Source organism: Argiope bruennichi, chromosome 4, assembly GCF_947563725.1.
Source record: "Argiope bruennichi chromosome 4, qqArgBrue1.1, whole genome shotgun sequence".
Taxonomy (NCBI): Eukaryota; Metazoa; Arthropoda; class Arachnida; order Araneae; family Araneidae; genus Argiope; species Argiope bruennichi.
Genome location: NC_079154.1, coordinates 24,962,499 through 24,977,136, shown reverse-complemented (window position 1 = coordinate 24,977,136; position 14,638 = coordinate 24,962,499). Strand labels below are relative to the sequence as shown.

Below are 14,638 nucleotides of genomic sequence, written 5' to 3'. Positions count from 1 at the left end.
TGTCATGCTTCCATGGAATTAAATTTAGCCCAAGAATGTTTATAGTAGCTCTTTGTTATTAGACTGTTTTAAGTTTTTGTTATTTGTCTGTTTAACTGTTTTAAGACTAAAATAATATATATCTGTGGTAAGAAGATCCCAATATGGCCCAAACAGTCTTCTCTAAAACTTATGTATATAAGAATTATCTAACAAATAAAACATTGAGAAATAATACTAAAACAATATATCAACTATGACAAAAAAGTTAATCTGAACTCATAAAAACACAACATAATGATGAAAATAAGCTTATCATTAAAAATCTATGGATAATCAGTTTTTCAGCAACTATTTAAAGCTAATAATTAGAATAGGAAAAAGATCTAATTTTTATAACTAAAAAATTTGATTGCATAGATGGCAAAGTGCACCCAGAAACGCATAATATCAAATAACAGTATTGAAAATATTTTATAGTAATATGCATTAATTTTATTTCTAATAAACAAGGCCTTTAAAAATTATATAAATCGTGATAAATTATTCTATCAAATCGTGAAATGTAAAATCAACAGGAATCATTTACTTTGGATTTTAAAACAGAACATGACTTTCTAGTAAAATAAATGAGACAAACAAGATAGTAGGCATCACTATCACCAATAAAACTTCCACAAATTCTAAAAAAGAATTTAAAACATATAAAAAACTTTCTGATAAAAATCAAATGGATTAAAATTTACAGAGTATTGCTTTAAAATATGAAAACTATTAAAGAAAAATTAGCAAAATAGGGTAATAGATTAATATGATTTATAGAAAATGTGCAAGACATCCAGTCTGAAAACCCTTATTCTTAATCCTAACTTTTTTTCCTCTTATTCTTTTTTGTTCTTTGTATCTACTTAAATGCATAAAGAAAAGAATAACATATACCTTAAACTAGATTTAAAACTATATTTTTTTATGATAATATGACTATAACTATATACAAAACTGAATTATGTCTCAAAGAAAAATCATTTTAAAACAGAACGAAAAGACACCAAGTTATGGCACAAATAATGGTTTCATTACAGAAAATTTTAACAAATTATATAATTATAAAAAGCCTCTCATATGTTCTTATATAAATCTACATCTCAATGAATTATATTTTTATGGTTTGATAGAAATATGTACATCCATACTATTAGAATTTTTGAAATAATATTTTCACATACCTTTTTGTAAGATTAAATTATAATTAAAATGTGTATAAAGAGAAATAATATCTGAAATCAGAAAATATTTCTGATTAAGGTTGTATTATTAAGTTGATTACTAGTTTAACAAAGAAAAACAAACATTTTTTTTAAATAAACTAAATGAAGAAATTAATCATAAATGCAGTTAGAAAGAGATACAGAAACAAGAGAAAGATACTAGTGTGATATCCCTATGATTGAATAATTAATAATAAAATAGGATTGAAAAAATCATACTCAAAATACATAACACACATAGATGAAAACAATTAAAGTACAATAACTTTATTACTTTTACACCAGCTAATTATTCATTACTAACTGAAGTTTAAGATTTTAAAAACATTTGGTAAGCAAAATACATTGAATATTAAGTTAAGTTGACATGTTTTTAAAGTAATCTTGCATTTGATTATTTTTTTTATAACAGAATCTGTTTATACAGGTCACTCTCAAAACAAGGAAATTCAAGGCTGTCATTAATTTTTCTATTGTTATCCCAGTCAAAGGTTTAATTCAATTAAGTTTATTTACAAATATTACAGTTTTCAAGGTCAAACTTTTCTACATAAACTAAAACCACATAAGGAATAAAAATACAATCAGAAAAGCATTAAAAAAAATATGGAGAAATTTTAAAGATGTCTAATTTATCTACAAAAGCAGAATTTTTCAAAATATTTGACTTTAAAAAATTTCAAAAGACAGTATATATTCAACAAAAATCCCATTATGATATTCAGAATATGCATCTAGAAAATAAATTCATATCTAAATGTATCAATCTGAAAAGCACAAAATCATACATAAGCATTATAATATAATCTAAATTGTTTCAATAACCAGGCAAACCAATTCAGGTTAAAGCAGAATAATAAAATACTGCATAATGGCTAGTTCTGGTCTTATTATTAGGCAGATGAACAAAGTGAAAAGCCAACTGACAAATAAAAAATTATATCAGTCATTATTGATTACATAAAATGAATAATAAAATTATTAGATAAATGAATGTCTCACAATACAGTAAAAATATAATATTAATGATTTGCTTTTAGAAGATCACACGTTTTAAAGTCTTTCCCTATTTATTTAGACTTTAAGAGGAAATAGGTTTATTTTACTTAATTATGTTCATGCTTTAGTTATTGAAGAATAATTGTTAATGTCTTAGCTTTTTAATGTTTTGTTAGTAAAAAATTATGCAGTCTTATTCAGATGACTCCATTGTTCTTAATATTTTTGACATGAAATTTTCAATTAGAGAAATATCAAATTTACCCATCAGATGAAAAATAATGCCAAAATAACTGATTTAATCTTTAAACTAGTTCTAATTGTCCTATTTTATTAACTATATTTTAAAACTTCTAGATTTCTATGCTAATAAAATATATCCCAATAATTTTGCTTAAAACTAAACCTATTGCACTAATGATTAATTTTGCATGACTTTTCTCAAATTCAATTCCAAAGTAGCAGTCATAGCATATCAAGAAGTTTAGTACTCGACTGTTTTAAATATGTTTGTAATTTCATAGAGTCTGGAAATAAAAATTGGATACTCTCCACAAAATAACAATAATGAGTCTCTAATGGAAATCTATTATATAACCAAGGATTTTAATTTTCAAAAAATCATAATAGAACACTTTAAACCAGAGTCTCTGAAACTATTGATATAGAAAAATAATCAAATTGTAAAAATTTTCATCTTCAGACAAATTCTACAAGATTTGCATTAAAAAATCAGATTTGAATTAAATCAAAAGATTTCATTATGATATACCAAAGAAAATATTAGTTAACATAATACCCTATTTTTTTTTTTTTTTTTAATTTCTCAATTTTGAGGAGGAAGTTAAAAATTTTTAAAATAATGGAATTGTGAGTAGGAAAGATTTCACTTTACTTTGAGCAAATGAATTTTCAAAGAGGTTAACCATTAAAATTAGATACAATTTAAATAGAAAAGGCTCAAATTGCAAACTTTCATTAAAAGAGGGATATTTCAAAAGGTTGTATGAGTACATACACAGCCAAATAAAGAATTCCAAGTTCTTTTATTTCAAAACTATACATACACTTTCATGCATAACATTTTCATTAATTTCATTTTGTAGATTACAATATCCCAGCACCATTTAAACATTATAACTAAAACAGTAAAGAAATGGCACAAAATTTATCATACAAAACAAGCGTAAAATATTTCTTACTCATACAAACAACAAACCATAACCAGTATTTACAATATGCACAAAACAATTCTTTAAAAAAAATGAGGCAAACACTTTGGCTAACATTTCTTCATGGAATAGATTTGCTGTACATGCCAATAATAATAGCTTCTTTAGATCAAAACATTTGCTAAATATCTCAAAAGTTAGAGAAATCATTATCCTTCTTATTATAATAAATATTCTGAGATTCTTTTATCTATTTATTAGCCAAAATAAAATGAACTTTTAAAAAATATAATTATACTACAAAATTTGACAGCCCTATAGTAAACTTTGAACTACTATGAATTGCATACTTATTAATGCACGGAACTGTACACACATTAATGCATATGACTGCTGCAAATTAAACAACTATTTTGGAGAAAATTCACTTCAGAATAAAAATCTTTTAAGTGTACAGCAACTGCTTTTAAATATATATGCATAAGTTGATAAATGATTTACATTTTTATAGAAATGTTATTTTGGTTTTAAGAAATCAAAATTATTATAATTTGGAAGAAAATTAAGAATAAATTGTTTGGATTTTAATTTTAAAAGATGTAACTACATAATATCACTACAAAATATTTTAAAGAACTACATGAAAATCATAAGGTAATTAGTTGCAAGATATAATAAAGTATAAACTAAATGATATATATATATATATTGCTAAATCATTCAATTTATATTTTCTTATTGATTTGCATTTTCCTTATATGCAAAAATGTTTTTAATGGTAAAAATTAGCATTTCATTTTCAATACTTGGCTCCTTAACTTTCATATAAAACTAATCAAATGATAACATAGTATACTGACATATTCTTCATATATATTTAATTCTCAGGAGAATATTACTTTGACTCTCAAGCTTTAGAAACTATGTAAATTAATATGCTTAAAATCCAACAGCAAATTATTGATAAGCATACCTAATAAATTTTCTCACTATTTAAAAAAATATAAACTACATGATTTGAATTTCAGAATAAAAATATGAAGGAATTTTATTTAACAACTGCCTCTTAACAAGATTCAAGTTTTAGTTTCATATTTTTGTCTTATGTTCATTAAAAAAAAAAATCAAAGCTTTATAAGCTAAATTCAAATATAAAAACACAGGAAATAATTTATTCCCTACAAATGTCAGAGAAAGCCACAAAATCAGTCAAATTTAGCTAGTAATGCAGTCCATATGCAGAAAAAAATCCATAACAAATGGGGCAAAAAATTATAAGTAAGCTTTGTTTTAGATGAAATATATCAAAAAATTTGAATTTTAAATGAAATTTACAAATAATTTTCATGGTGATTTAAAATTTTATTAACTAGAACTTTGGAAATTAATTCAGGTTACATTCTAAAAATCTTTAAAAAGTAAATATTAAACAAAATTATTAAATAAAGTTTTAGAAATGAAATTCATTTTGTACAAAAATGAACAAATTATATCCGATTATTGAATAAAAAAATGCAATAACATTGAATTAAATCTCATCAAGTTTAAAAAATAATCAAAGCTAATATGCAAAACACTATTCATGATGTAATAGCAATTAATAATACACCAAGATACCTTAATTAACTTATTAAATTTATGGACTTATAAGAAAAGAATATCACACATTTTTAGTTCAATTACAAATCCATATTATAAACAATAGAAATAATGCATTTGGCAACCCAAGTCTCATGACTAGATTACCTTCTTTACAATCAAAAGTTTTTAAAAAATATACAAGCAGACCAGTTCATATATTGGCACAAAAGGACACAAAAATACAAACATAAAAAATTATTATAAAAAAAAAGAAAATAGAAACTTTAAATTAAAAAGTCTTTAGTTCATTAAAAAATGAAGATCAACCGATATAAATGTTTATTGAACAAATGTTCCCAAGATAGATTACATTTCATTCTAAATGAATGCATCTATTTCAAGTTTTTAAATTTATATTCAAATAAAAATGCTCTTTCCATTTAAATTGTAAATTATTTTTTTAACTAATAATTTTAGGATCTTTCCCTTAATATTAAGGAAATCTCTTTTTAGTTAGTGCGAAGCCCCCAAAATATAAGTAAGAACATCAAGCATTACTGCCAATAAGCATTTTTACTGTCAACCTGATGCTTTGATTGTTATAGAGATAATAAAAAAGTACCACTCTCTGATTTCATCTTCATTAAACAAAATATTTTTTTTTAATGGAAATTAACAATATTCATCTTCTCATTCTTACACTTACACTTCCTTTTATACAAACATTATCACATTAAAAGTACTGTCACAATAAATAACAGCAGAAAACCAATGAATAAAAAAACATTTTTCAACAACACTTTTTACTAATTCAAGGTTAAATAGTATAACAAGAATCCTCATGGCAGTTAGCTGTCTGAATTTTATGTTTTGAACATAATATCACTAGGATTGTCCATCATTATGCATAAATTTATTATGGCTGCATAATGATTAACACTTAAATTGCTAGTGAAAAAATTAATTTACTACATATTATTCACTGAAATTAGTTAAATTCCGTTTTGGAACACAATTCCAAAATAAACATATGGCACAAAATTTAAATTATTTTATTTGTGCTCATATGAGTTTTAAAAATTATTACCAATAAGCAAGTTTTTAAAAAAAATTCTTTTGTTAAGGTAATAAAAAAAGAATATCCATATAAATATCATTTTTGATGTTAAACAATTGTTACTATTTCTAAACTTCAGAAATATGTTTTACCAAAATAATGCAAGTATGCTCCAAAGTGTCAAACATGTCACAGCTTAGAGTAACAAATGAAAACAAGTATGTACATAAAAACAATCAGTAAGTAGTATAATAGGTAATACACCAGAACCAAAAAGCAACAACATGGAAGCTAAAGGCATAGGAATTTTCTAACAAGTTAACTGATGAGATTGATGACAAATGATGTAACAAGTTATTCATTTTAGTTAAGCCATAATAAATTTCTCTGCTAAGTAATTCTAAAAGTACTTCAGCACATATTACCCATTTACACGAGGGTTAATATTCGATGAAAGAACTTTTCAACATGGCAATAATCTCTCCTTCAAAATAGTCAAGTTTAGAATTGTCCAGGAATGATTCAAATACTTCTGTTGATAAAAATTTTATACATGAACTTTGCAAAAACCTGAACTGTATATACAGCAACTGATGGAATCATAAGCATATCCTCAGTGCTGATTATTAAAGTTGGTTAGTTTATTGAATGCACCGAATATGGTGCACCCCGCCAGTCAGGTTTGCAAGTTCAATGCCTGAAAAGGATGAGGAGGCACAATAGGAGGGCCATGATGGGTTGGATGCTGAGGATGTCCTTGAGGGTGCTGTTGCGATGGATGAGGAGACTGGTGTGCAATTTGTGGAGGAGAAGGGGACTGCTGGTGAGGTAGATGCCTATTCTGGTGTTGCATTTGATGATGGCTCTGAGGAGGTTGGTGCTGTTGTGGAGGAGGCTGATGATGAGGTGGAGGAGCTTGTTGCTGCTGCTGCTGCTGTTGTTGTTGTTGCTGCTGCTGAGGAGGGGGTGGTTGTTGATGATGTGGTGGCATACCTTGTGAATGTTGCTGAGACTGAGATGGTGGTGGTTGCTGTTGTTGTTGCTGAGGTGGTGGAGGAGGAGCAGGTTGTTGAGTTTGTTGCATCTGATTCGGATGCTGGGACTGTGGTGTAGGTGGCTGAGAAGTCTGAGGTGTTGGAGGGGCAGTATTAGGTTGTGATTGTTGTTGTTGTTGCATATGTGGGGGAGGTTGTTGCTGTTGTCCATGAGGTTGTTGCTGAACATGCTGAGGTGGTTGTGACTGTTGTTGTGGAGGTGGTTGTTGTTGTTGCTGTTGCTGCACATGAGGTTGAGGACCTTGTTGGTTCTGGTTTTGATGCTCAGGTGGAGGCTGAGAATGGCCTTGTTGGGAATGGGTTGAAGTTTGGGTATGAGCTTGTTGATGCTGCGGCTGGGAATGTGGTTGATGGGTAGTCTGAGTATGAGCCTGCTGGTGTGTTGTCTGAGTGTGAGCTTGTTGATGAGTTGTTTGGGTGTGGGCCTGATGAGTTGTTTGGGTATGAGCTTGTTGATGCTGAGGTCCGGAATGTGCTTGTTGGAGGGGTGGTCCAGGATGAGTAAGGTGATGTTGCTGCAGCTGATAATGTAGCTGCTGTAACTGTAGTAAACCTGTACTGGTTTGCGCAGCCTGTATTTTTGCTGCATTGTTAGCATTCTGAGTGTGTCGAGATGAACATTTATGTCTTTTTAAATCTCTATCTTCTACAAAACGTTTTCCACAAACTGGACATGCAAAGGGCTTTTCACCACTATGCATTTTTATATGTCGTGTCAATTTGTCTCGGCGATAAAATGCCTTTCCACATGCTAGACATGCATAAGGTTTCTCACCAGTGTGTATCCTTCTGTGACGTGTGAGTTTATCTTTCCTGTAGAAACCCCTACCACAGAAGTCGCATGGGTATGGTCTCTCACCAGTATGAATCATGGAATGTCGAGTAAGATGATTCTTCTGAGAGAAACTTCGCCCACAAACATCACACTGAAAAGGCTTATCACCTGTATGGGTCCTCATGTGATCCAGTAATTTACACCTGTAACTAAAACCACTACCACAAATATCACAGGCACAAGACTTTTCACCGTGAGCAGATCGTACATGAATTCTTACACGTTCACTGGTTGCAAATAATTTACCACACATATCACATGGTACAGTTTTTTCAGTTTTTGTGTGCGCAGAAAGATGAACTTGCAGTTCAGATGCTGCTTTGAAGGGCACCTTGCAAGATGGACAAGGCCACAGTTTTTCTTTCTCTTCACCCTTATTATCTTGATTGGGTGGATGAGGAGGTGGAGGAGGTAATTTATTAGGATCTATCCCAGGAAAAGCTGCCGAAGTAGATGCTGCAGCTACCAGTAAATTTCGACAAGCTGCAAGTTCAGGTGTGAGAGCAGCTTCAACTTTTATACCTGAAACCCTAGCAAGGTTTTTATGCTTTCCTGATTCCTCAGCAAACTGTATTTGCGTTGGAGTAGGAGCTGGTCCAACAGCATGAAAATTTGCCAAGTGAGTCCGTGGATCAAAACCTACAGTATAATAATAAGACTTTATTTCTATCTACAAAATATTAGAAAAAAAACATGGAATTGCCAAGAATGTAAACATTTAATAAAATAAAGATACTTTGCAACAAAATATACATTTTAGAAGATTAGTAATATAATCTATCGTAAAACATTTACATTTCATCCATTTCTGGTGTCAAAAAAAACTTCACTGACTTAAAGGATCCATGCCTAGGTATAAATACTAAAGAAAAATTTTAAAAAAATGGATGTAATATATTAAGCACTAGAGGCTTAGAAAGACTTTTGGTCAAGGCAGTAAATCTACATGTTCCTCTAATGCTTATCTTTTTCATTCAATATCTAATCAAGTGAAAATTATTTGATAGTAAACATTCATAATTAAAATTTTTATCAAATAATATAAAGATGCTTGGTTTAATAAATATTATTAGTTTTTACACAAGAAATTTGCTTTTTACTTTAAATGAAAAATAAATCTTTTTAAATATGCATGCAAATAAAATTCTTTCAGTCAAATTGATTTTCACATCTTAACTTACAAAAGAGATTTGGAAAATGGATAGATAACTCCAGGATAAAAATCACCGATTCTGTTGTTACTTTAAATTTTAAATATTTATATATTAATGCTCTATTTGAAAGCAACACTAAAGCTATTTTGGGACACATCTTTTAATTTGAATCCAGTCAAATATTGAGAATGACACTTGAGCCAACAACTTCTTCTCGAAACTTTTACATCACATTAATAACACAATATTTCATTCAAAACATTAATTTCATCCAAAACATTAAGACACTAGGCCTACATATATTATAGATTTTGCATGAAATCCTGTTTGAAACCAAGATCCCCCCCAGTCCCAAAGCCAAAACAATACAACTAGGTCATAACAACCCACATATTTTTAAAAATAAACTGCAAAATGGCACCCACAGGCAATTATTATTATTATTTTATTTTTAAAGAGGTATAGTATTGGCAAAGTATTGATACTGAATGTCCAAACGGGCCTTGACTGGCATATACCATACATTAGCTAAATTTTAAAGACAAAATATCATAATTTTGAAAACCCACTTTATTTATTTTCAGGGAAATGCAAAGAATATTGAAGTAATTTAGTATTTTTAATATAAAAGAAATTTAATGAATTCTATACTAGATATACAATTTTTGCACCTAAGATGTGCAAAAAAATTTGAAATATATATATCACACATACTAGAGATGAACCTGAGAAGGGGTGATCTCTAAAAAAAACTTCTGATACTTTATCTTTAGTAATAAGTTAAATAAATATTTCTTTCTATCGTAAATATAGTTAGTTGTTCAGAAGCCTTCGAAAATTAATTTTTGTCAGAAAATATGTTTAGTTTTACTTAAGAAAGCTATTTACATTATTATGCATGAAAGAAACTGCTTTTATATGTACCAAAAAGAATTAATCAAAACAGAAGGCAAGATATCAATCACTTCCATTCAATGGATATAATCTTTAATTAGATTATGCAACATAGTTATACATAGAAATCTCTGTTTATTAAGATACAAGCACTAATTTGAATTGATTAAAGCAACTTAAATGTTAAAAAATTAACATTAAAAGCATATAAAAATGAGGCAGCTTAAAGCAATATAATAATGTTCTAAATGCATAATGTGATTTATAAAATAAACTTGGTACCAATATCAATAGAGAAGGCCCTTTTACTGATTGATATTTTCCTGAATGAATGTCAAACATTCCAAACACATGTTCACATCAATTTTTTTACACATTTGCCCTGATTTTGACAAATGCTACATTAATAGAATGTATAATGATATTTCTCATATTCTCCAACATTGGTTACATAGTCATCAGTAGCATTTTGATATCTATACATAGTATAAAATGAAGTGTCTTGAAAGCATCTGTAAGTTTGAACCACAAAAACTCGAAAAATAGTTAACGGATATTGGATATATTTATACCATTTTGTAGAGCATTCATTGAGGACCATTTTAGTACATTAAAGTCATATCAAGATAAAAAAAAGGAGTTTTATAATTGCAATTTTTTATTCTGTGCATGCGCAAAAACCTCAAACTGTGCATGTGCAAATAGCAAGAGCTATGGTATGTATATGCGATAATTTTCTTCATTTACTTCCGATTTTAAATGGCAATTCATATCTCATTATGCCCAAAAGAATGAAATCCAAACTTGGCCGGAACACATTAAATGCTAAAAAGTTTCATTTGTTGTGCGATAAGGAAAATGAAGAGGGAAAAGTTTTGATTAGCGAATAGCAGAGAAATAATGACCACACTTAGGGAAGGAGTCTTTTGATGAGCAAAATAACCGTCTTTCTTTAAATCGCATGCAACTGAATTACAAAAACATAATAAATCTCATTAGAAATGAAGTGATGGAAACAGTGAAATGTGGAACAGTGAGTACAATGACTTATTTGTATATTTTTAAATTTTAAAACAGCTTTTCTATTGTATATTTTTAGTGGATTGTTTCGTATATGGAACATATCATATTTTTAACAGTCTAAATATTTCCGAATATGTGCTATAAAATTGTTTTGTAGCTATTTTTGATAATTTCTAAATAAATTTTTATGTTTGTTTGATGTTGCATAACATGCCCATGTCATATCGAGTGGAGGCTAGACTTAAGTTTAAAGCAAATTTTTCTACTTGGATGCTATGCCATAGGTAATGCCGTGCAGCTACTGCTAGTATTGCATATAACATAATATCAACAAATTATTAAATATATATTTTCCCAAAGAATTTTAATCAGTTAAATTAAAAATTTTTAAACGTTATTCAAATTATTTAACAGACCTTTGTTATTGATTATATAACGGAAATAACTTTTTTTTAAAAATCGAAATACAAATTTGTTGATTAAATAAATGAATACTATTTGAATACTATGAATACTACTACTACATCTACAATTTTGTTTCATTAAGTAGTAAGCAATTTTTCTTATCTTAAATCATCATTGTTCAGTTTAACGTAATAATAAATTTCCATATTCTTTTCTGCAATGAGGACCGACAAGTGTTTTTGTATTCAAAACAATTCCATCCTCCTAACCATACTAAAAATCTATTCACTACCAGCATTTGCTGTGAACGAGAATTTCGAAGGAGTCTTTTCTGCATTTTGTGTGTAATTTCCCCTACTTTTTCACTATATATCCATGACTCTATAGTTTAAAACTATTTTCATAGCTATTGGAGGTTATGTTTCTTATTAACATTTATGCATCTCAGATCATTATCATCCTCTCATTATTTAGTAGTTCATATCCAAATGCAACGATTATAGAAGTCAAAAGTTGCAATGCATGCAAGAAGTACAAAACAACCGAAAATACATATAATTAATTATGACAAATTACAATGCAAATAAGATATTTACAATAAATTTTAAAAGCCTGTTGTTAGATTTACTTGTGAACATCAAAATTACAGTAGTAACATGATACATGGTATTTGGTTTGGTTTATTATTTTTAAATTTCAATAATTTCAAACAACCGAGTTTTAACTTAAGTGACTACAAATATTTTATTATATCTTTGAACCTAGACAAGACACTCTTATAATATTTACTAATAGTGTGAGATCAGAATACAATGTATTATTATTAATTATTAATGGAATAAAATAGAAAGGAGTAAATCTATGACAACTTACCTTAGCAATTTTTTTAATACTGTTTATGATTGAAAGTGATGAATTAAACTGATTAAATTACAAGTTTATAAACTAGGGAAAATTAGAAAAAGATCAAGATATTAAGCCTGACTTGAGACAAAGTTACAATATAATGATCAGAACTGAAAAAATGCAACTAAATCAGACTCTCAGAAAGTATAATTATTTATCTATCAGGATTGGGAATTCTGAATTACTTGAAATTATAAATCTTTAATGACTTTGAAGTTCAACAGAATTTTAGACAGGACTGGTAAAGACTGCAATCACCAATGTAATTTTAAGTGAAAATTCGAGCACGAATGCCACTGCCGCAATATATGTGGATAATTTTTTATTTTTGTGAAATGTTTAGTTACAGCACTATATTTTATTTAGTCTTATTATGCTTAGTTTTAATAAATTATATGCAGTAAATTTGGATCAACCATGCAGGAGTTTGGAACTGTAAATATAGGAATATTTATTTTTTAATCTAGTTTAATTCTCCAAAGACTTATTTCCAAGGTCAATCCATTTTATTTTTATCAATGCTTATTAATCATTTTAGGTTACCTTTCATCTTCAGTGACTTCAAGAATTAATGATTCGTTTAAATACATGCAAGATTTTCCTATACACATATATACAAAATTAGCAGCAATATCCTGAATCCATAAGATACACAAATAGCCAAAGAACTAAATTTTATAAAAGTGCATTGAATTCATTAAATATTTAATTTAAGAGTAAGTAACTGTGCAGTACATAAAAAATTTATATATATATAGATTATTAAATGATGTAAAAAAAAAGCTCTATGAAACAAAACAATCTTCACTTCATATATACAGTTTAATTTCTCATAATACAATTTCTTAGATTTATAATAATCTGTACTAACATATTAATTACAAACCATTGACAGTTACAAAAAACTCTATTACACTTTAGGCAATTAATCACTAATGCACAATTATCTTATAATCAAACATTGATTAATTTAAAACATGTATTAAAGCAATTTAATTTGGTGAAATGATACAGTTATCTTTTCTGTAAATGCATTTAAAGATATCAATGAATACTTAAAGAAAGAATTTATAAATGATTAAAATTCATTCAGATGAAAAGAATTCTATGCTACCATAATGTTAATTTTCAGATAAAATTATTATGAACAACCATTTACATAACTGAATTAATTTTAATCAAAATTTCTGAGCAGCGAAAAATATATACATTATGTAGCATAAAATATATATATGAATTTAAAAATATTTAATAAAGAATTCCATGTTAAATATCGTATATTCCATGCTAAATGATTAAAGAGATTGCAATAATTATTCCAATAAAAATAACAATTCATTATTTATTAAAGATTTCATATTTTTCATAAAATTTTGGCGAAATGAGCACATATAAGAAATATATAAATAAATACAAAGTTAGTGGAAAAATTCCATTTCCGCTGATGCAAAAAGAAAAAAAAAATTAATTATCCACTACGTTTTTGAAATAGATCTATAGCACAATAAACATTCCTTCATAATTAAATACAACGGCCAAAATAAAAAATATCCCAGTGCAACGAAACATATATATTTTTATTAAAAGGATTATTTAAATAGTTTATACAGTGATTTATATAATTAACTCATATAATAATAAGAATAAGAGATTGTTTTCTACTCCCACAGTGCAAAACAGTGCTAGACAAAAGAAACTTAGAAAAAAAAAAAGACATCTTTTTATGGGGGGAAAAAAATAGAATCTAATTAGCATACCAAACCGCAATAACTAAAATCAATTAATTCACCCAAGAAAAAGATTATTGAGATTCCAATTCCCTTTGTTCAGAGCAAAAAATACTGCACGAAATAAATCCTATGCATCATTTTTAGAGCTGTAAAGTTTCCCAAACAAAAACGTGTTTAGGGAATACTAAACAATTAATGGCAATTTGAGGAAAATTGTGATCTAAGCCTGATAAGATAAATTCGCCTGTTCAACGTATTTTTGCGAAATTTTTACCAGCTCATTATTACCTGTTAAATAAGAAATCAGTACAGTTTGCATCTTAAATTCAAGGAAAAATAAACAAACCTGGAAAAGCTGCGGGGAAAACAAAGGTTGGGGTACACACTACTTGCTCAGGAGTTGAAGCCATTTTTCCCCCCCAGTTGTAAACTGAGTTGCCATTTGGAAACGAATATGTTGCAATATCATTTAACGATGATGTAATTATTTCTTCAGTTCTAACTGTTCTTTGAAAAATAAACAAAGAAAATAATTTTTTTTAAATATTTATCTGATCGTTAAAAATAAGATTCTGGGTTT

The 14,638-nt window shown here is 27.9% G+C and overlaps 1 protein-coding gene across 1 annotated transcript; it reads right to left on the bottom strand.

Annotated features, from left to right (window-relative positions):
* Positions 1-3,273: 3,273 nt before the first annotated feature.
* Positions 3,274-14,486, bottom strand: LOC129965940 (zinc finger protein squeeze-like). Its single transcript, XM_056080239.1, has 2 exons — positions 14,405-14,486; positions 3,274-8,585 (listed from the first exon to the last, which is right to left on the bottom strand). Exons 1-2 carry the CDS (start codon positions 14,466-14,468, stop codon positions 6,733-6,735), a joined length of 1,917 nt encoding a protein of 638 aa, XP_055936214.1. The 5' UTR covers positions 14,469-14,486; the 3' UTR covers positions 3,274-6,732.
* Positions 14,487-14,638: the final 152 nt, after the last annotated feature.

What these genes read in the sequence shown, in the direction of transcription:
- LOC129965940 (XM_056080239.1), bottom strand. Translation starts at nt 14,468, where the DNA reads ATGGCTTCAACTCCTGAGCAAGTAGTGTGTACCCCAACCTTTGTTTTC. An exon ending in TTTCCCCGCAGCTTTTCCAG is followed by an intron (nt 8,586 to 14,404) that starts GTTTGTTTATTT and finishes ATTATACTGTAG; the next exon opens with GTTTTGATCCACGGACTCAC.